The sequence below is a fragment of the Phasianus colchicus genome, chromosome 13 (genome assembly GCF_987193195.1).
Source record: "Phasianus colchicus chromosome 13, bPhaCol1.hap1.1, whole genome shotgun sequence".
Lineage (NCBI taxonomy): Eukaryota > Metazoa > Chordata > Aves > Galliformes > Phasianidae > Phasianus > Phasianus colchicus.
The window spans coordinates 18,437,665-18,460,460 of NC_143448.1; the positions used below are offsets into that span (position 1 = coordinate 18,437,665).

Consider the following 22,796-nt stretch of genomic DNA (forward strand, 5'->3'; position numbering starts at 1 on the left):
TTGATGACAGGCTGAGGGAGCTGGGCTTGTTCAGCCTGGGGAAGAGAAGGTTGCGGGGTGACCTCATGGCAGCCTTTCAGTACCTAAAGGGAACCTACAAACAGGAGGGGAGTCAACTCTTTGAAAGGGTAGATAACTGCAGGACAAGGGGAAATGGTTTGAAGTTGAAGGAAGATGTAGGTTGGATATCAGGGAAAAGTTCTTTGCTATGAGAGCGGTGAGGTGCTGGAACAGCTGCCCAGAGAGGCTGTGGATGCCCCGTCCATCCCTGGAGGTGTTCAAGGCCAGGTTGGATGGGGCCCTGGGCTGCTATGAAATGTTGAGGTTGGTGACCCTGCATGCAGCAGGGAGGGTTGGAGCTTCATGATCCTCGACGTCCCTTCCAACCTGAGCTATTCTGTGATTCCATGGTTCTGTGATGTGTTGCTCCATAAATCCTACCAAAAACTGAGTGCGGTGCTGGCATGGGAACCAAGTTATGTTCTTGTCCTGACTGTTTGCTTGTGCTCTGAGCAGTACTACTTTGATGCGTTGTTTAAACTTCAATGAAAATCTAATGTCATCAGCCTTGCTTTTGCCAAACCTAGCTAGCAGTGCTCAAGCCAGTGCATAAAGGATTATATCTTTCCTTTTTGTTTCAGGTTTCTTTAAGTTTTGTCAGTGGAAAGCTGTTTCTTCCTTTCTCTTTTTCTAGAAGGGAAAGAAGACATTCAAATCTGTATTTAATAGAAAATATTTTGACTAACGTGCAGAAGCTATAGAGAACGAATGGATGCATGTCTATGAAAAATTCTTGGTGCGCTGCATAAGGTTCACCACAGGGAGATGAAAGTTTATCTTTGGAAGTATACATTTTCATTTGTGGTATAAAATGTGCTTGTGGGGTGGCTGCAGTAGTGAGGAAAGTTTTTAGGCAAGGAACCAAAATGACTTAAAGGCACTCTGTGTCATTAAGTAGCTCATTACTTCAGCCCTACTGAAAACATAGATATTTTCTCATGAAATATAAGGACATCAGCAGTTCTGATTTTCAGTGTGTAACACAAAATTCAGGTTTAGCCCTTTCAAGATCACCACCACTGTGAGTAGTCCTCATTGCATAAAACAGGAGTACTAGAATGGAAAGGAAATAACAGAAATTACTCCTTGTTTGTTGTTAGTGCCTCGGTTCTGTGACTCTCTTGCATCTGCACACTTGTTTCTGCAGTTTCTCACCTGTCATTTTTTAACATATTTGTCAATTTTGGCCAAATTTGACAAGAGGAGACACGGTCAGTATCTACAAATGAAGTGTGAAACGAGAGGCTGGGTGGAAGACAGAGATGTAGATTCACTAACTGTGTGAAGGGAGAGCTGTGCCCTTACGTTCTGTTGTATTGATGGACACCAAAAGTCCTCCTAATAGGATCCCTGTGGTTATGTCTGGCTGCAGCCCTTGTCAGTTCAGTACTGCTGAGCTTCCCTGTCTGCTTCCAGGACTGTTTTGTAAAGTGAATTGCATTAACCTTCAGTTCATGGGTTAACACTTATTTCATCTTTATATTTTACTAGCTGAAAGATATTAATACGCTTCAATAGAAGAGAGCTCTTCAGAGAGCTGTTCAGATAGAATTAAGCACTGCGTTGCTTTACAAAATTAATCAACGCGAGATACTGCTTCGGATGGAGGAGCAGACCACCCACATCTGTTTAATAGGAAACACATTTGACTCCTGCTTGTGTAGAGTGTGCTGCATGGAGCAGCGTGTGTGCTTGTATCCATGTACTCGTGCACATTGTGCAGGTTGGGCCGTTTTCAGCAGCTTGGAGCCTATTCTGGAGAATCTGCTGGTCACTCATTCACTCATGTTTTCACTTCTGATTTGCCTTTAATGAAGATTTTGATCTTAATAATAATGTGGGGTAATAAACGAGCACAGCATGCTTATGTTCCATCTTCCATCAGCATCGTCATGCTTTTATGTGTTGGTGGAAAGGTAAGAAGTTGCATCTCACAGACAAGCTGTTAGCTCTGGTATTTCTCAGCAGTGGATCTGTCTGAGGAGATGCATCAGACTTTTGTCATTACACAGAATGTTTTATATAAACACTGCAGTTACTCAGAGTGTGTTCTACAAATGCAGAATGTCTTTGCTATTTTTTCCACTTTAAAAAAGCTTTTTATTACAGTGTTTTTATAAATTACACTTTTTAGTCTCCATTCTCCTTCCTAATTTCTTTAAGCTTGTTTTGCACTCTGTCTTCCTTTCACTACCTGGGCTTCACGTGTGTCTCATGTTGGAGTATTGCCCTAGAATATATGGCATATGTACAGTGGTACATAACACAGTATTGCACATAACTGCAACATGGATTGCTCCAAGTCCTGGTTCTGAGCAAGTGGAGACACACAGCTCGATGGTGGATTGCTGATGCTTTCTGTTTAACCCATGCTTCTGTTTCTTTGTTATATAGGACGTTAACTAACCTTCCAAGCTATAGCATTCAGAGAAGAAGTTGTGTGGTTTGTGTCCACATGGATGAGCTAATCTTGTGGTCCCTGGAAATACTTTTTGCCAACATTTTCTTCTCCTAGTAATAAATACTATGGAGCAGTTTGGAAATATGAACTCACTTCAGCCCGTTCCTTTGAGGACAGGGGTATTATTAGATGTTGCAGTGCATTTCTTGACTGCCAGATCTTGGTTTTAGAGGTAGGACAAACTCCATTTTACAGTTCAAAGGGTTGAATATAAGTAAACAAGGATTAGCCCAAATCTGCAGCATCATGCCTGCGGCAGATGGGGAAGCTGAAGCAGATTCTCCCGAGCTGAGTGCTATTCAAAACCTCCGCTCTGAATCTCACTAATTGGACCACATCCATCTGACAAGTTCAGAAAAGCTGCTTTTGCTTCTTTCTGTGATGGTGGTAACTGCTACAGGGAGAACTTGGGGAGAGAGCAGGAGGAGTCCGCAGAGTTGCTGAGCTATCTCATACCTCAAGCAGAGAGCGAGAAGCAGACTCTGAGAGCTCAGCACATCTCTAAATGAGAAGAAGGGAAAGAAAACATTTCTGTTATGCTCTTACGATATCCAGAAAGCATTATTTTTTTGGTACAGCACCCTCGGGAAAGGCCTTGATGCAGCAGTGCTGCCTGTTGCAAACACGTTGTCTTCCTGAGAGCTGCAGAAGTCTGGCTTCAGCTCCAAATAGCTGCTGCTTTGTGAATCAATTAAACGCTGCCACATGGAGGGAAGTGATAACCTCTTTTGAGGCTAGGCAAGAAGATAATATGAGAACCCATCGAGTTTATCTCGGCACCGCAGTTCTCATAAATGGCATCAATGCTGGCCCTTGCTTACTGACTTTATGTAAGCACTATAATTTACAGCTGGCCGTTGTTTTCTTCTTTCCTGGGTCCTTATGTGTATTTCAATTACTTTCCTAGCCAGTTAGTGTTTAATAAACTGAAATAAAGGTGGCAGTTCTGGGGGAAGAAGAAATAAATTGTTTGCAGGGTGTTTTCTCTCTCCATCTCGCACTTCTCGTGTGGTTCCTGCATTGTAAAAGCAATGAATTTAGTTTTCCATTTCCAACTGCCTAGCCTGTCAGTTGTAGCTGTGACTGCATGTAGCTTGATTGTGCACGATGTGCTGTCAAGCGTGTGTGAGTTCATGGGCTCTAGAGAAAGAAGAAAACTGATACATGAGGTCACTTGGACCATCTCTTTACGGCTCAAACGTGATTGTTCCATCCTGTTAATGCGTCTGCACTTTGGCCAGATTTAATGTACGTGCTGAAGTGCCCTGCTCTGCTAAAACAGATCAGTCTATGAATGTAAAAAGAGTTTCCTTAGTCATTTCAAATGTTGCTTCAGGAGGGTATAATGTAAAAAGCATCAAAACTGTGTCGTTAGTTAGAAAGATGAGAACTCCTGCTACAAATCTGGTAATTTAATTGCATTGTAGCTATAGAATGAGAACCAAGGGATTCTTAGGTGGATTTCAGATGCCACTGCAAATTCCTGTAGGAAGAATCCCCAAGCAGTGACATCAGTGAGAAGGATTGGGCCCTTTCTGGTTAGCATTGACAGCAAAGACCAAGGATCTTCATCAGCACTGTGGATCCATCCAGGCTACAGAGTTTCAAGTGAAAGGGAAGACTTTTGCATCACACTGTGCTGATCACTGTTTTCTTTGGACTGACTTCTCCATTTGTGGACCTTCCTGCAGGGTTACAGCTGTCTGCAGGGCAGGTGCCCCTCTGGGGTCTGAGCTTGGAGCATTCCTTGCTATTGATGCTGTACTGGAAGCCATTATTGCTTGGGCTCAATGCATACATAAATAAAATATGGTGGAGTTATCTTTGATAATTTCAATATCGAGCATCCTTTTTCAGATAAGTTCTATGGACAAACTTTCAGCAGCCTCTAGAGAAGAAATAATTTTACTATCGAAGAGTGTCAAATGAGAAAACTGAACTTTTGCAGAGTGGTTTTCAAAGACATGAGCAGTGAGAGTTGTAACGTATTCGATCCCTGAGACGGTGAGAGCAAGAGCAGGTGGGTCAGCACAGACATAACACACCGTCCTGGATGGCTCATGGCCGTGTTTGCTGGGATCTGTGAGTCCACAACATCTCATAAACAGAATTCCAGAACGTTGTGGGGTTTTTCCTCCCCCGCTTTGAACTTTCTCTCCTTCGTTTCCTAAGGGTTAAAAAGCGCTATGGGGAGATGCCTCGAGCAGACTGCAAGTAAAATGTAAATAAATTCCCGCAGCGTTCAGGTTTCTGTCATGCCAGCCCTTTCCAAACCCACAAACTCCTTCGGAAGGGGAGAAATTCTCGTTGTTGATTCCTAAGCGAGTTTTTCTTGGCGGCACGTGGGGCAGTGACTGCCATCCAGATGGGATCCTGAGGCACCGCGGCGAGGGGTTATGTAACGGGGTGGCTCAGGAGGGGGGGCTGAAAGCAAAACCCTCCTCTCTTTTTTTTTTTTTTCCCTTCGGTTTTACTGCGGGTTCTGTCTGGTTGAATTGTGCTGCTATATAAAAAAAAAAATAATAATAATAAACGGCTGTTTAATCAATTTCTCTTTAAAGCTGCAGAGATCAGAAATGACCTGATGTGTGATTGTTGGCCGCGGCTCCTTCGTATCAGAACCGTTTATTTCGATCACACGTTATTGCTTCAAATTGGGTGATTCCATTTGTTTTCAGTATCAGGCTTTGATTTCAACCAGTAAATCGATCCCTTGGCAATAAACACATCGTATACCCAGGTACGTTCTGTTCCAAAGCAGAATGAAGGTTGATGTGCCGTGTGGGAGCAGCTCTCCCAAAGTGGGACTAAAAGGAACAGGAGGATTTTTGCTTGCTCAGTCTGATCATAAATGAACCCTGACATTTCGAATGTGCCAAACTGGAAGGTGAACGTATTGGAAGCCTCAAAAGCACGTGTGCATTTTTATTGTGCAGGAAGGTGAGCGCGTGAGACCTTTGATTCAGAAGGGGAATTGGTGGGGATGGGGTTGGCCTCCTTGAGGTCCTAATCTTCGTGAAGATGTTTCAGATGAAAACGCTTGGATAGTCTGTATGGAACGCTGCCATTGCGATTTTCAGCCATAGATATATAAAATATGCAATTTCACTTTCATACTGCGACCCAAATGTTGCATGAATATATACATTCTGGGAGGAAATGAAACATAGATCTTCTGTTGTGGGTTTTTTTATTTTGTTTGTGTTTTTTTTTTTTTTTTTTAATTCCCCAAAGTATTTTGTTTCATTTGCTGCGCCTTCAGATCGGTGAGATGTTTTTCAGCCCTGGGAATCTGTTTTCTTTCAAAGCTGGGGGAAAATAGAAGTGGTTATATTTTGTATTGTTGTTGTGGGGTGCCTTTCATGTAACTGGGGAAGAGTAGCAGGGAGACAGCAGAGTACACTCAGGGTATAAACCCTCTGATTTGGTCTAGAATCGTTTTCTTGTTGGGCTAGTTCATTTGGAGTTAAACTTAATTAAGGAGTTAGACACTTAATATTCTTGATAATTACACTCTGGTTATTAAACAGGAGGGGATATGTCTATTTATGAGGGTGGATGGTGATAGGACAAGGGGGAATGGTTTGAAACTGAGACAGGGGAGTTTAGGTTGGATATGAGGAGGAAGTTTTTCAGCCAGAGGGTGGTGAGGCACTGGAACAGGTTGCCCAAGGAGGCTGTGGATGCCCCATCCCTGCAGGCATTCAAGGCCAGGCTGGATGTGGCTCTGGGCAGCCTGGGCTGCTGGTTGGCGACCTGCACACAGCAGGGGGTTGGAACTGGATGAGCACTGTGCTCCTTTTCAACCCAGGCCATTCTACGATTAGATGGTTACATATTGCCAGCTGTTAATATTGTTCACCATCAGAGCACTGTGATCAGCAGCACGGCACGAAAATCCCTTCAAGTGTACAAGGAGGAACAAGTGCCATACTCAGAGATTGCCCCCCTCCCACGTGGCAGCAGCTCCTGGTTGTGCACCCCGCAAACCCTGAGCAGCAGCGATGGAAATGCAGCGGTGGTGCTGGAGGGATGTGTGCTGCCATCCTCACCAGGCTGGTGCATTCGCTGCTCCACTAGATGTCATCATTTGCGTGCTGATGGCTGTCTTGAGTAAATCGAACAGGTTCTGCTGTTGGTACAGCGAGTAGAAGCAGGCAGGGAGGGTTAGCAGGCAGGTGGTAAGGTGTGTGTGTGTGTGTGTGACTGTAGGTCTTGCATTGGTGAACAGCATGCATTGGTGCACACTGAGATTACAGATGCTAAAGTGTGTGTGTGTGTGTGTATACTGTTCTCAAAACTTGCAATGAAAGCTTGCAGACCAAGATTGATCCTTCAGATCTGGGGAACGTTTAAAACAGTTTTTAATTTCACGTTCCCACTGACTCTGTGTTACACTGAAAAAAGCCAACAACTAAATATTTAGAATAAATATTAATGCGATATTCTGACCTGTTAACTCTTATTAAACTACAGTGATGTGTTAGCTATTTGGGGAGGTGGGAGTCAGCAGCTGGCATTCAGGTTATATTAATTATGCTTTTGAAGAACATGACAGTACATTGTTGGTGTAAAACATCAACGTCCATCGGTGCTTCCTATTCCCACGTATGCTTTAGGTCTCAGAATGCTTTATAGTCCCTATGGCTTTACATTCCTTAAAATAAAAGGCAGTAAGAACAGAGAGAGGAATCTCACGCCTTTTGGGCTGAGCTAACCAAACCAAAAAGAAACGAAACCCCCAAAACAGGAAAAAAAATAACAAATAAAATGCAAACCTGTCTTTACCCACAGCAAAACGATGCCATCTGGGAAGCATTTGCAGAAGGGCTCATACAGGATCTGTGACCAGGAGTGCTCAGGATAAATGCAGATGCTCCCTATGGCCGTGGCTCTGCTGGCATCCAACCAGCAGTGATCTGCAGCTGCACCTCGGTGCTCTCACTTCAGTCGTGCCTTAGACATGAGCCTCTATGCACAAATGCTTTTTATGCTGTTAAATGCTGTTTCCTGATTTTTTTTTTTTTCTCCTTAAATGTGGCAGACTGACATTACAGACGGAAACTTTCTTCCCTGTTCCTCCGTGTTCGAGCCGCATACAATTGTAGTCTGTACAGTCTTAACGCTGTAATTAGCATTTCATAATTAGTTGCTGACTAGTTGAACAATTCCTCTGCCTTTCTCTAACGTTGGTACATTACAGCGCACCCCTTTGATCCCAAAAAAGGATTTCTACCAGCCAGAGACTTCATTTGAACTCAGCTTTGTTTTAGCAGCTGAGATAACATCGTTTTGAAGCACTAGTTTCCTTGACGTAGCTAAAAACGTGTTGCTTCCATTTGTGTTTGAGAGATTCTCATCCTAAAGCACAACGCTTCTCATTCCTCAGCTCTGGTAGAGTTCAGGGCCGTTGGGATGTGGGTAATTAATTATTAGAGCTGCATTACTGTGCTGTTGGGAGCAGAGAAGGGCACTGTGTGGCTGAGGTCAGCTCAGCCTGCACAGCTCGCTATCTGCCAGCCCGCTTCTGTTCCAGCTGCCTTGTAAAGCAATGGGAATACATATTTAGTTCCTAAAGGGCTGACACGTGTATTTATGTAACCCCGGAGCACGGTGGCATCTGGAAGCTAGCAGAGTTTTGCTGAGCAATGCACACCTGGAAGGAGTGTATTTTTGGTGTCCCCGATGTTAGTCCTCATTCCCTACACTGTATAATCACACACTTCTATTTCAAAGCAATGACTCACTCTGGTTTTTCACATCTGGAACGTTTACCTCGAACATTCCTCTCTTTACGTTGATATCCTTAATGATATTTAGGAATTCCCTTATTCTCTTGTCACGTCAGACTTAATTTCCTTGCTGTGGGTGAATGTTGTATGGCTATTTGTTGTAATACAGCTCTAAAATTAGCAGCTATGCACTCTGTCAGAAAGTCATCAAAGATGAGATCCCTTATGTGATCTGTAGCGTAGGGTTCCTGTTGTCCACACAGAAAGGAATTTGATTAATGTGTAATTTCAGCTTTTATGTATTATTATAACTTAACTGAAGAGTGCAGTAGAATAATCCATTTGTCATGGGACCTTATTTGCACAAATCCTCTTAAACCGTATCTTCTGCGCTGAGGGAAGCAGGACGTTTGTTCTCTTTGAGAGCTGACAATGGAACTTGCTTTTAAAAGTTGGGATTGCACCAACACTTAAGTCTGATTTTAATATTTGAGTTTTGAAGTTTTTGTGTGACTGCAAAATCTGTGTGCAGGCAAAATCTGCAGCCCTTGTTTTTCACAGGATCCGTCGTTTAAGAAAGAAAATGATTCTGTTTTTAATCACTTGAATCTGAAATTAGATTGTATTTGAACTCTCTTTAAAAGGGCAGACTTGAAAAATCATGTTGAAATTGAAAGTGGAAAGAACAGTTCACCAGGTCTGCCTGCTTGGATCGCACGTGGATGTGAGCAGCTCTGTTTGCTCCAGGGTAACGCTTTCCCTGCAGCCTTTCAAAATGCAGCAATAGAAGAGGACAAATCTGTGCCATCCCAGGATAAAGGGCAGCAAAAGGAGTCCTGCCAGCTCCGTGGATGCAATTTATTTGCCTTTTAATTCTGCAAGCAAATCTGGTGTTTGTGGAGAACGGGAAGCAGCACAGCGTTCAGCATCTAAATGTGAGCTGTTGACATGAAGTTTGTTTTTTAGGAGGCGGATTTTGTCAGTGGAATATTTCGTGTCTGGTTTTGATATTACAAACGTCTTCTCTTCCTCCTCAATTTGTTCTTAATTAAATTTTGTTACAATTTAGTGTTTTCTGCGGGTTGCTTTGTCTGCTGCCTGACTTCTGACCTTTAAGAAAGAGAGGATTACTTTCTCAGGAGCATTGTTTTCATTCCTTTTTTCCTTCACTATTTCTGTTTTTCCCCCCTACGAAAAGTTCTCAAACCCCCAGACGTTTTGTACATCCATTGCCCGAAAGTGTGGGAAAGTGTGGTCATTTCAGACATCGCTGCTGACAACTTTTCTTTTTGTACCACATCTTTACCATCTTTCCCATTGTTTTCTTTTTTTTTCCTTAGATGAGCAACAAAAAGATTTATTCTGTGGTGCACAAGAAGCGTCCTGGAACTTTGTGTCGTGGTGTCTTTTAGTTCTGTATGAGCCTCTAAATGTGTCCCTAGAAGTGGTGCAGTAGCTGTAGTGATGCACCTGCTGGTTTTCATGCTGCCTTGCTGAATTTTCCCAATGTATGCATGCCTTCCTCCTTGCTTTTGCTGGATGAAGTTTTAAAAGCTTTATTTGGGAGGTGAGGTTCTCAAAGAAAGCAAGCTCTGCACTCTTAGCATTTCAAAACAAGCACATCCTTTTGTTCTGGATGTTACCAGCAGCCATCCCTTGTCCTGGAGAAAAGACCTCCAAAACCCCTCTCAGCCCCCCTCAGATCCGAATCCTTTCCTTCGCTGCTCTGCTCTGAGTGCATCTCTCTTCCAAAATGCCGTTGTCTTTTTGCCAAAGTGCTGAATTACACTGCTGGATGTGGCTAAACGTTTTGATCAGGGCTGTGATGTGGCTCAGGGAAGCTGTGCTGCTCACAAATTACGGCGCTTCGTGCTGCTTTTGACTAGCAGGCGTTCTGAGAAGTCACATCTCCTCTCACCAAAGCATTGCTGTCTTTTCCAATAAGGGCTTCCTCAAGTTAAAGGTCTCATGTGCAGCATCTTGCTTTATTCCTGCCTTTCGTACTTCTTTTCTGGCTTTTGACGTATTCAGTGCGAGCCGCTGGGCTGAGAGCTTTCCTGCATGTGATCACTTATGGAAGAGAGCAGCGAGGCAGCACGCTTACTTTCCCTAATATTGCTTGCACATGTTCTCGAGTCGTATCTCTCTGCTAGGGGTAAATCATATTTATATGTGCGTCTGTACTTCAGAAACGCCCCGCTGTCAGTTGCATTTAGTCCTTGTTCAGCCACCAGCAGGCAGCTCTGGGGCAGTTGCTAAAGACCTGTTATTAGGGTAACACTTAGAGCTGGAGCACCATGGAGATGGATTTATACATCTGTAATTCGTGTAGCCTTGATGTCAGCTATCTTGGTGCTTAAGGGCTGATTTGCTATGCCCAATTTGCAGGTGCAGTCACTGTGGCTGAGCACACAGTTGTGTGCATGCAGTAGCTGTGTCATCTGCACCAGTTTTATGCCTTTGGGTGGCTAAGTTGGAATTCTGTGGGTAAGGGAACAGAAATACACCCTGCTGTGACAGTCTCTCCAGTCCCACATCTGCTTTTCTCACTACACCCTCAGCCTGTCATCTGTCTTCCCTGCTTTCCTCTGTTGTGTTCTCTCCATGAAGGCTGTGGTCCCTCTATCCAATATTTCACGACCATTTCTTATCACTTTAATTAACTTCTGCAGTCAATAAGCCAAATGTTGTTTCTTGTCTTCTGTCCACAGAGCAGCTTCTGGAATGCTTTATGTCTCACCTCTGCCCATCGTCTTTCTTAAGCTCTCCTAATGCAAACAGTTCTCTGATGCTCCTGTCATAAATGATTTTGCTTTTGATTTCTGTTGGAACAAAGGGAAGTCCTGGAATGTGCCATACTGACACCGTAAGAGTTAAAATCACTGGCTGGACTGCTGTACTGTGAGTTTTCTCCGACCTGCAGTCAATGCAGTCATTTCTCTAACAGCAGCACACAAGATGATAGTCATTAAAATGTATTGATGAACAAAATACGGACATTTGTTCAAAGTAATCACAGCGTACGGTCGTGTTATGCAGGACAGCACCACTACTCTGTGTGCACTGACAGCTGAGGTCATACCAAGAGTTAAAACACAACTATTTTTATTGGACATTGCTGCAAAGATTTATAAACCCATTTCTCCGTATAGCGCATATTGGTAATACATTGCACTCCAAAGTGTGGTCTCACTATTTACAGTACAGTATGTGCTTTCCTTTTGCTGACACCCATGGAAAGGAAACTGTTGCACAGCAGCAGATGATAATTTCGATTGGTTTTCCTCCTTCCCTGCTCCCACCTTGTTTTGGAGACACAGTGCAGGAGCTGTAAAGCAGTCTCTGAATAAGGCCTTCTGTCACTTGCTGGTCATCAGTCCTCAGCCTTTTAGAGTGCTTTGGAACCAAATTCTTGATGCCAGTGCTTTCCTCCTGTGTGTTCAAAAAGCCACTCGAACAAATCTATACTGAAGTAATCAGAAAACGAATGGAAAGTGATGATGTCTGAAGGGATACGATGTTCCCCTTGGCCACGTTAGATTGGTGCCTGTGAATTTCAGATTCTGAGGGCTCCGTTATAATGCAAAGGACAGCACAGAGCTCTTATTCTGTGCAAACCTGGCAAGTTGCTGCTGTCACCTTCGTTCCTCCTGCAGGAATGGACGTGCATTGTTCAAAGGGCTGTACAGCAGCTTGAGTGTAACTACTTCACTTACGTACTTCAGGATCATCTTGGGCTGTAAATTTGTAAACACAGTGGGTTGAAAAGATGGTTTTATTGTGCTGGGGATGGTAAGCAATTAATACAAAAAGGAGTACAAGAATTTTAAGAGCTCCTTCAAGCAGAGCCACGTTGACCGAAACCAAATACTGCAGCTTTGGGTTGGCTTTTAACTATTGCAGATCTAAATCTGAGAAGTTTAGAAGTACTGAAATTGCAACGATTGGTGAATGCTCGGATGGTTCTGGTTTACATCACAGTTTGGAAATGTTGGCTTCACTTCTTCACTTTTTGAAGTGCTTTTTTTCTGCAGTTCTGGGTTATAAATTTCCCTTAGCATCCAGTCAGACACCCCCAGTTCAGAGTGCTTTAAGCAAGATGTAAACCGCTGTAAGGTTACAGCAGAACGGTGTGAGAAGTGCCTTGAAAAAGCTATCCATGTACGACAGGTTTCCTTCTCAATTTTTAATCTATTTGTCCAGATGTTGAAATGAGTATTTTTTGGAGCTTGACGAGTATTTTTGCACTGCTTCTTGTACAATTAGGCTTCCACTTCGATGGCAGAGTTTGCAGATGCTAACGAACGTGGTTTGTGTTGGCAGTGGGACTCCATCTGTATCAGCTTTGTTTCAAAATACTCAAACAGTCCAACTCACAAGTCGTCAACATGGTGTTTTTATAAGAGTTTGGCAACTTAGCACCAAATGCTGGGAAGTGCAGAATGTGGCTCTTTAAATGACTCGGTAATAGTAGTAACGCTTTCAGAAGATTTGAATTTTGTGCTGTGTTTTTATTGGATTCTATTGAATCCCGCATTGAGTTTTAAGAGGTTGTTTTATACGCAGCTTTATGCGACCTCATGCTTATCGTACACACACGTTGAGAGCACTATCAGCAATAAATAAAGCTTTCTCCAGTTTGGGCTTAGGAGAACTGGATCTTTCTGTTGCCATATTGCTTGCCTTAGATGCAGCTTCCATGGGTAGAAGCGTACATTTGGAAACTTCATGATAGCGATGCTTCTAAATGCACAACTATGCACGCCTTAATTTTGTGAATATCGTTGAAGCTGTTGCTGAAATGACCCCACTGTACAGTTCTGGTGTGTTTCTAACTCTCACTGTTTTTCTTTAGGCTGTTCTGAATCATTCAGCTCCTTGTTTGCCCTGTGTGCTTGGCAGTGTCCATCAGCACTGTGTGTTCCTGAAAACAGGGATTTGAACTGGGTACCATCCCTTTATGTTTTTCTGTAATTACAGGTCATCTCTTTTATAAATTTGGGATCTCAGAATCTGACTGGTATCGAATCAAGCAGAGCATAGACTCCAAGTGCCGAACAGCCTGGAGGCGGAAGCAGCGGGGGCAGAGTCTGGCTGTGAAAAGCTTCTCAAGGAGAACGCCTTCGTCGTCATCTTACAGTGGTTCAGGTAAAGAACCACTTTTTTTTTTTTCTTTAAATCTTTGTATCTGCAATTGTCTTTCAATATACCTTGCACAGGTGTAGTGGAAATGCTAAGTCACAGCTTGAAGCAGTGATTGAGCACCTGGTGGGAAGGCAGGGCCAGCCCAGGGAGCTCAGGTGTGTGCAGTGTGCCTGAGTGATGGAAGGGCAGGAGCCAGGATCCACCCCTTCCCAGCCCTCATTTAAGGGTTGGCAGTGGAGGTGAGGGCATCTTGTTGGTGGTTCCTGTATACCTGAGGCCTGTTGAAGGTAAGAGCTTCTTTTATTCCTGTGCCTATGGCTGTTGCATTGGAGCAAGCCCTCATTTGCTGTAGCCTAGAACTTTGCTTCTCTGCTGTTACTGCTGCATATTCCATCACGTTACAGATTTTTTTCTGAAGATATAGTTTTCTTAAGATATAGCTGTGACTGGTGCATGCTGTACCTGCAAATTTGATTTTTTTTTTTTTAATAAGAAATATAAATGGAGATAATCTCCCTCTCTGTTTTTTTTTTTTTTTTTTTAGTCGGTTTTGTATTATTATTATTTTTTTAAGTACTGTTTATCATTGGCAAGGAGACCTCTCTGTTACTCATTACAGTATGAGCATAATTCTGCAGTGCTCCTCAAGGAGTGACTGCAGCATTCATTTAGTAATTGGAGGCAGCCACTCGTAGTTAAATCATTGTAGATTCAATGCAATCCAGCCACCTTCTGGTGTATGTAGAGTCCTTGCTGGCCTCCTGGGGCTCATACTGTAGTCAGTCTCAGGTAGCAGGAACATCTATAACATCTATTGCTTCTACAAACTGTGGCTGTAAAACCACTGGTTGGAACATACTGCTGACCCAAGAAAGGAAACGAGAGGTGGTTTGTGCACCCAAACGAGAAGGAGGAGGGAAACTGTCTCTAAAGAAGTTGTAAAATGTGGATTTGTCAGGAAGGAAAGCAGAGCACATCCCATTCCATGAGAGAGTTGCCTTTGGTGATTTGTGTGTTCTCTGAACTGACTTTTACTGGTATGGTTGGGAACGTCCACCCTGTGTGCTAATTGAAACAATTCACAATGTGCAGCATCATGTGTGTAACTTACCATGATAGACTTGAAGTAAAAGGTCAAAGTATTTCATCTGCAACTGACGTTCATGAGTGGAGTCAAAGGAATAAACCTTCCTCCGTGTGTTCACACCATTTAGTGGGACGTGCTAAATTTTGTTTATGAAGTATTTTCTTCTGTAGAAATTAAACATGTTGTAGCTGATTCTGTATTTCCACATAGGTGTGTAGGCATGAATAATAATAACAAATGAAAAATACTGAGCTAAAAGTGTTCTCACAGGACGTTTCTGGCTCATGCTTTTAATATAAAGCAGTGTTATGGGACATTTGTACATCGTATATTAAAACCAGTGTTTTGGAAGTGAGCCCAAAGAAAAGGAAGCAAGTTTATTTGCCTGCATAAAATTTTTGGTTGCATGTTAACACTAACCACTGTATCTCATGCAAAGAAAGCCAAAATCTGCTTTCAATGGAAAATTTTATGTGCTGGAACTGGGAATCAAATCCAAAATTTTCAAATTAAAACAACTAATCAACCTAATGATAACCATAAGCCATATATATATATGTTGATGGGATTTTTAGTTTCAGTCTCCTTAGAGTAAAAATGCAGTAGTAAGGGGTTGTTACAGGCCTGTGCTCATTAGGCCATGCACTTTGACTGTCATTGAGATTTATTATTAAAAAATATTATCTTTAATCTCCTGGTTGGGAGCTTTGGAGAGACCAGCATAGAGACGTAAAGCACAGATTCAGGGAGTTCTTAACTTCAGAAAGCCATAAAGTAATATGTTGTGGGTTGTTTTTTTCGTTAAGCTGAAACCTCCAGGTGTTTTCTTTTAGCCCTATCCCAGTTCCACAAACACCACTCAGAATTATCTTGTTCCTTGGGTACGAATGCACCTGGGGTAACTCCTGGGATTTGAGCTGGTCCTCTCATCTCCTGCATTTCCCCAGTGCTCTGTGCATCCTGGGGCTCCTGCTGTACAGCACGTTCCAGCTCCTCTGGGTAGCAAAGAGGTGACTGCACATCTTAAGTATGCTCCTAAAAATGATGAAGACCCAAAATATGGTCTTTTAGTATGGTGAAGGTCAGTCGAGGCGTCTTGACATGTCATTTGCAGGACTGTGTATAAGCCGTGCAGCCAAAAGTAGAGAGCTGGCAATAGCATTAACATCTGCCTTTGGTAATGGTACGTGAAAATGTTCCATGGATTCTGAGTTTTTTGTTAATTTCTTTAAAATATTGCTTTTGCTAAGAATGTCACTGGCATCGTTTTCTGGGAGGCTGTAAAGATGTTGGATGAATTCACCACTACATTCACACCCACTGTGAAAGCTGTGTTAGAAAAACAGCCCTTTTCTCAGAGCCAGGTGGTCCTCAGGGAAACTAATTGCATTCTTAAGGCAGGTGGGAGTGGGATTTCACCTGAAGGAAGAAGAGGTAGGAGGAAAAGTAGGATGGTGGGATGGAGAAGGGGCTGAGTCAGAAGAAGGGAAAAATCAAAGATAGAAAGGAAGAGGACAGATTCACACGCTGCTCAGGAAGGTAACTGTCATTGCTGCAATGATCCTGGTCTGTTCAGGTATCTCTGTGAGCTGCTCAGGCTTTGTCTTTGTGGTTTGACATCTCTGGAAGCCCTCGATGGAATTACAGCATCATAATTCACAGGCATCTGTTCCTTATTATATACGCTGTATAGTGGATATAGCAGAATTCCTGCTGCCAGTTAGCAGGAAAGAGAAGTAATATTTCACAGCTCTGAAGTAAAGGAGGTCTGTATTTCACAGTTATGACAACGTAGCTGTCAAGTACGGCTTTTTAAAGTGTTACATATGAACCCAGACAGCTTTTATGGTAGTGTTTGTTTCAAGGGGCAAGTTAAGGTGAGCCTCAAATGGTCTGGAATCCAGCTACTTGAGAACCTGTCTTTCCCACTATTGTTAGCAAGGCTGTTAGGTCAGCTTCTAGGTGTGCTATGCAGGGAAATATCTGTGATTGGTTTCACTGTAATGCTTGCTCCATGCCCCTTTGTATGTAATTGGCATTTTTTGTATTCCTCCATGTATTGCTTAAAAAAGGATTAGGAATAACCATGGAATAACACCTTCTGATTAATAGCAAAGTGGTCACCATTTCCTAAGGAAGTTTTAGGGCTTACTTTGGAAGGGTGGTGAGGCACTGGAACAGGTTGCCCAAGGAGGCTGTGGATGCCCCATCCCTGCAGGCATTCAAGGCCAGGCTGGATGTGGCTCTGGGCAGCCTGGGCTGCTGGTTGGTGACCTGCACACAGCAGGGGGTTGGAACTGGATGAGCACTGTGCTCCTTTTCAACCCAGGCCATTCTAGGATTCTGTGATTATTTTTTTTTTTTATTTTCTCGTAACATTCAGAAAACACTTCTTTTTGAAGATGCTCCATTGCCATCAACAAATATACTGAGTAGATGCACAGCGTCTGCCATGCAGCAGAGCTGTTCTCATTAAGTGTTGATTTAATTATCATAACTGTAATCATTAAGTGATGATTAAATATGATTTCAAGGGCCTGAGCGTGAATGAATGAACTCCACATTCCCCAAATGATCTCTTTTTCCATAGCTTGGCAGTGTTTTTCTGACTACGAACTTGTAATATATTGTAGTTCATGTTAAAGTTGGGATGAAAAGGTGCAACAGGAAAAAAAAAAAGACTCAAATCTAAAGCAGTTGTTTGGCTTGAAGTAATATTATTTTCATCACCTCTCTGGGATCTGATAATAGCAAGGTGGCTTTCTGTTATATCTTCATATAATGGTACATGTTTAAGTCAACAGAAAGTTGTTGGCACTTGCTTCAGATGTTGTAAAGGAGCACCGTTCTCCTTTGAATCACAGAGTAATAGGATATTCTGAACTGGAAGGGACCCACAAAGATCATGGAGTCCAACTCAATGTGTATCACAGTGTTTCTTGAATGTTGCTATGTGAGAAATGTGGAATGGCTTCATCCTTTTCTGTTTGGCAGTGAAAAATTGTTGAACAACTCAATGCGTGTTCTGGTTTCAGCTCTATCATTGGAAGTAGTATTTGTGTTGGGTCTTGAAATAGTGTCGGATCAGCATGGCTCCTGCTCTGCTGTACTCCCTCTCCTGTGAATTATGGCTCTTGATTTCTCCAGAGGTGTTTTTTAGAAGCAATTAATTTGCTTCGTTTAAAAAAACGAAATAAAACACAGCAGTCTGGAACTCACCTGCCTATGACATGGCTTGTGCTGCTCTGCTTTCGAGGGATCTTAAGGGTGGTTGACCACAGCACCAGCTAGCCCAGTGAGGCTGCAGGGATTCCATCTCCAGCTGGTTGCAGTCCTGAGCAAACTGCTGTGGTTGAGCCTGGTTTGAGCAGGGGGATTGGATTGGATTAGGTGATCTCCAGAGGTCTCTTCCAAGCTCATCTACTCTGTGGTTTGGTGGGTTTTATGAGCATTGAGTTATTGCACACGTAATAAATAGCTTTGAAATATTTACATCCAAAAAGAATTGCTGTTCTTGAGCTTAATTCTTCTCCACTCATTGAACACATCCAAACTTGTAGGCTTTTTCTTCTTCTTCTGCATTAAAGTCCTCATAGTGTGTGGCTTTGATTTGCATTGTGCATGTGAAAATGGTAACAGATTTCCTCTCTGCTCTGTTTGTGATAAGGAAAAATTAGCAGTAGAAATGTGGCAGAGCACAAGGCTGAGCCCGCAGTCCTTGCACAGACCCCACAGGTTTTTGGCACTCGTCGTGTTGTATTCATGTGTTAAGAGCTGAGGAGGAACTGAGCTGCAGCCTAGGATCAAGAAGCTGGTAGGAAGGTACCAATGAACGCCTCTTCTTTGTCCTCCACCCCCTTGGAGGCTTATTAAGATTGGTCTGCATTTAATTGACTGAGCAGCTTGGCAGTATCCACAAGATTTGTGGCTTGCATAAAGTTGCAGCAGACTGTTAAATGGAGACAGAAGTTTGTTTCCTTATTTTTTCTGGCTCTTTCATTGCCTGTTGTTGGACTTGAGGCATTAATTGCAGTGGGTTGCTCATCTCTGAGCCAACGGGCTACTCCTTAATGTGTGCTGTTGTCTCTCCCTTTTTCTGATAGAAGTTGTGCGCGTGGCTGCCATGATAATTTAGAGAGATGTTCTTTTTAAATTCGTTAGCAGTCTGTGGAGAGAAGGGAGTAGGAAATGAGTTTTTTGAGAGGAGGATTAACTGCAGAGTGCCTTCTCTCCTTTTCTTTTAATTTCTCTTACGATTGTTAAAGCTGTTATCGCAGTTTTCCGTGTTGGAATTATTAGTTAGGCTCATGACTTTGGGATTTACATGTAGATTTGGGCTGAAGTGCTGAGCTGTGCCAAGGTGTCACATGTGAAAACAGATGGCATGGCCAAATCTTCAAAGCAGTTCTGCAAGACTGGAGCCGTTGAGCACTGGGTGAGTCAGGTTGAGATAATGGTTTACAAGGCAAAGTTGTATTCCTGGGTGATGGTGTATTTTCCCTCCCCCCCCCCTTTTTTTTTTTCTTGCTTTTAAAGGGTGCTCTTCTTCATCTGCCCATTAACCTTTCCTTGCTAGCACTGCATATCAAGGAGATAAGAAAGCACGTCCTGGGCTGTAGGCAGAAATGTGGAGCCTTCAGGGAAGTAAAGCACTTTGGAATGGCAGCACACAAGTGAGGGGACATAGCTTAAATCCCATCAACTACAGAATCCAAAGCTCCTCCATTTCCTTCCAAAATGAGAACGCGTGCTCAACTGGTAAATACAAAGTCTAGGGAGAATAAGAAGAAACAAATGCTAAAGGGAAGAAGGAATACTTCAGCTTCTTTTTTCCTCCCGTATCACAGCATAAGCGGCTGTGGAATGGTCAGGGCAGCAGTGCTGTTCTCTGGGTAGCTCCAAACTCATCTCCACGAGGGTGCCTTGGGATTGCCATAGGAACGTGCTCAGTAGCAGTGCTCTGTACTGCTCACTGATGTCCAAGCATTGCACAGCACGAGTTCAGCTGTATGGCTTCTCTGTGCCAGGGATTCTCTAACATATCAAAGTTGTACATGCAAAGCCAGATAGTTTACATGATGGTGATTTATAACTGTTGACATATCCTCTATTCAAGCTGTGTGCTATTCATGTTTGTGTTTGTTTTTAATGGGGGATGTTTAAAAATGGATAAATATTGCTTTTGTCTGGTCAGATATTTGGAGAGGAGCAGTGGTTATAAAGGATGTTTTGTTCTTAGACACATTTCAATCCTCTTCTTTATTCCCAAAGAGAAAAAAGGGGGAAAAAAATCACACAAAAAAATTGAGCCAACTGTGGCTGTTGCAGTGAAGTCAACATGAAAACTATTCATGATGGACCGTGCAAGATGTATACAGCAGGATGGCATTCAGTCCTTGTATCCTGTTCCCTTCTGAACAGCTTAACTTCTGGCATCCGTGAGCAAAAGATGGTTTATAAAGTTAAAAATGAATTTTCCCATGTAATATGTTAGTACTTGACGCTTGTGTGTGTACGTATGTATAGTGTGCAGGTATGAAGATACATAGGTACATGGATGCTTATCTAAGTGAAGGCTGATGTATTTGGACACCCTGGTCTGTGTCCATGTTGGGCTGTAACTCAGCTGTTGAGTTTTGCAGCAATGGGAAGACAGAATCAGCACTTGAAGTGGTCGTGACAAAGCCGCTGGCCATGGAAAGCATGAGCAGGTGTCATAGCATAGAAGTGCTGCGGTCTGGTGCTATTTGGCTGCCATTGAAGTTTCTCATAACCAGATACAGAATTGCTTAACCCAGTCCTGAATGCTGTACAGCAGTGTGGGGGGTACAGGAATTGCAGTGTGACCAACAGCACTGTATTTTAGAAGTGACGAATTTCAGGGTGTTACCTGCTAGTCAAATGCAAGGTATGCAGTAGGTACCAAAGCCATATAGTGGCTGTGTTTACTGAGCTATTCCATTAGTGTTCTGGTTGTAGTTACACATTTGTGGATTGTTGACATAATTACAGCTGTTTGGTTGAGTTATTAAACAACTGAACTTTTCAGCAAAGAAGTAAATGCAAGCTTAGTGGCACTGAATTTGTTTCCAATCCGTGTGTTCAGACTTAGGCTCAAAATTGTCTTCTTCCACAAACATTTGCAGGCACGATGAAAGAACAACTCCAAATGGATAATTGTATTAAAGGACATTTCCATTAAGATTTTTGTATGATTGAATAAAGCTCAGTCTTGTGAAAGCAGTGTTCTGTTCTCAGACTAATCATGGGGTATTAAGGAGAAATATGAAAAACTTATGAAAGCCAGCTTCCTGTTACATTGGTTGTGCTTAAAATCCAACTACATCAGCCATTTCTGAGCAGGATGAGGCCCTGCTAGCCTTTATTTAAACAACTCATAACATCTTGTAAGAAAATTATCTACAGCAGAAGTAGAGCGACAGCACTTCTTAAATATTTTTATTACAGTTTCCTCCACTTGAAGGGTTTGAAAGCCTTATAGTACTGAATGCTACTGTGTGTTAAATGTTAATGTGTTTTATGTTCCCATGTAGCGTAAAAGTCATTGTGAGAGCAATAAATACCCTGGGAAAAAAAGCTGTAAAACAAACTTGCTGCTTCAAAGATTTCGTCTGATAATATTTTTGTAGCATAGCAAAAGAAAACCATTAAACTGATTGTAGAAGCACTGTATATAGAAAAGCCTTTCTTCAAATACATTATTTTAAGAGCCTGTTATGACAGTCCTGTTCTCAAAGTCGTCTCAGATGTAGGGGAAAAAGGAAAAGAAGCTGGGACTCGTGCAGAATTTTACTCCTCTGTGCAACATGGGGTGGTTTCAGGGCTCTTCCGAATGGGGATGCACTATTTGGTGCCATTCACCTGTAGTGATGTCTTCTCTCAGGTTGCTTCTGCTCCCTTGTATTCCATTCCACCCTTCTGGTATGGAGTCATCAACGTTATTGTGTTATCATTGACCACCACGTGCATAAAAATATCAGGTTTCAAGAAAGAATGGTATTTGAGTGGTTGTGTATTACAACTTAATTCTAGTTTGCATACTTGCCTCTTATATTTGAGGATCTTTTCTGTGAAGGTGGAAAACCTAGAAATGAATGTAGGTCAGCTTGTAATGCAGGTTATTCTGGTAAAATCTACTGCTGGCTTTGCTGGTGGCTGTCACAGCGAGCAGAAGGAACCAGCCAGGTCCTGTAGTGTTCAGCTGCATAGCAAGTCTGTGTGCTTTGCCTGTCATGTTATTTTGACTTTGAGCTCTTAATCCAGATTCAAAAGATGCTTTTTAAGTGTGTGCTTTCACAGAGACAAAACAGCATTTGGGGCTCCATTGGAATTTGTAGCAAATGAGCAACGATGCGCATAAAAACATTAATGTAGAAATGATCTGCATCTGCTTTCTTGTATTCCTGTTTTTAAGAATGCTTTGTTGCACGGCTGCTGGCATGAGATATACAGATGTAACAAAGGTAGATTTGTGTCTCTTTCAGAGGGTCCTCAGAGCTCAGTGTCAGCCTCAAATGAGATCCAGCAGAACCAACCACAGGCACTACACTACGCACTGGCCAACGCCCAGCAGGTTCAGATCCACCAAATAGGAGAAGATGGACAAGTCCAAGTAGTATGTATTCAGCCTTTTCTAAATTGCTCTGTTTAGACAATCCATGTTAATATAAACTTTGCTTCAACTGAAATTTAATTTTTTATTGTTCCTAATGACTCATTGTCATTTAGTAAGCGTGACTTTCAGAAAATAAACATTGAAGGCTTATGTAAAGAGTTATTGGCAAGAATATCCATGCAGGACTTGCTCACAAAATCACTGCAGATAATTATGCATTCATTACTGTATCTCCTATGAAGAAAGGTTGAGGGAAGTGGGCTTGTTTAGCTTGGAAAAGAGAAGGTTCTGGGGAGACCTCACTGTGGCCTTCCAGTGCTTGAAGGGAGCGGATGAACAGGAGGGGAATGGCTGTTTATGAGGGTGGATAGTGATAGGACAAGGGGGAATGGTTTGAAACTGAGACAGGGGAGGTTTAGATTGGATATTAGGAGGAATATCCTAATTTTTCAGTTTTTCACCCAGAGGGTGTTGGGCAACCTGTTCCAGTGCCTCAAGGAGGCTGTGGATGCCCCATCCCTGCAGGCATCCAAGGCCAGGCTGGATGTGGCTCTGGGCAGCCTGGGCTGCTGGTTGGCGACCTGCACACAGCAGGGGGTTGGAACTGGGTGAGCACTGTGGGCCTTTTCAGCCCAGGCCACTCTGTGATTCTATCTAGAGTTAAGAAGTACAGTT

The 22,796-nt window shown here is 42.7% G+C and overlaps 1 protein-coding gene across 9 annotated transcripts in view; it reads left to right on the top strand.

Moving 5' to 3' along the window:
• Nucleotides 1-22,796, top strand: part of BANP (BTG3 associated nuclear protein) — a 127,220-nt gene that overhangs the window by 40,855 nt on the left and 63,569 nt on the right. For all 9 annotated transcript variants that reach the window (XM_090149471.1, XM_031614971.2, XM_090149472.1 and 6 more), the window contains 2 exons: nt 13,234-13,401; nt 21,991-22,121. In XM_090149471.1, the coding sequence (XP_090005597.1) occupies nt 13,234-13,401; nt 21,991-22,121 (299 nt within the window). The remainder of the gene's footprint in view (nt 1-13,233; nt 13,402-21,990; nt 22,122-22,796) is intronic.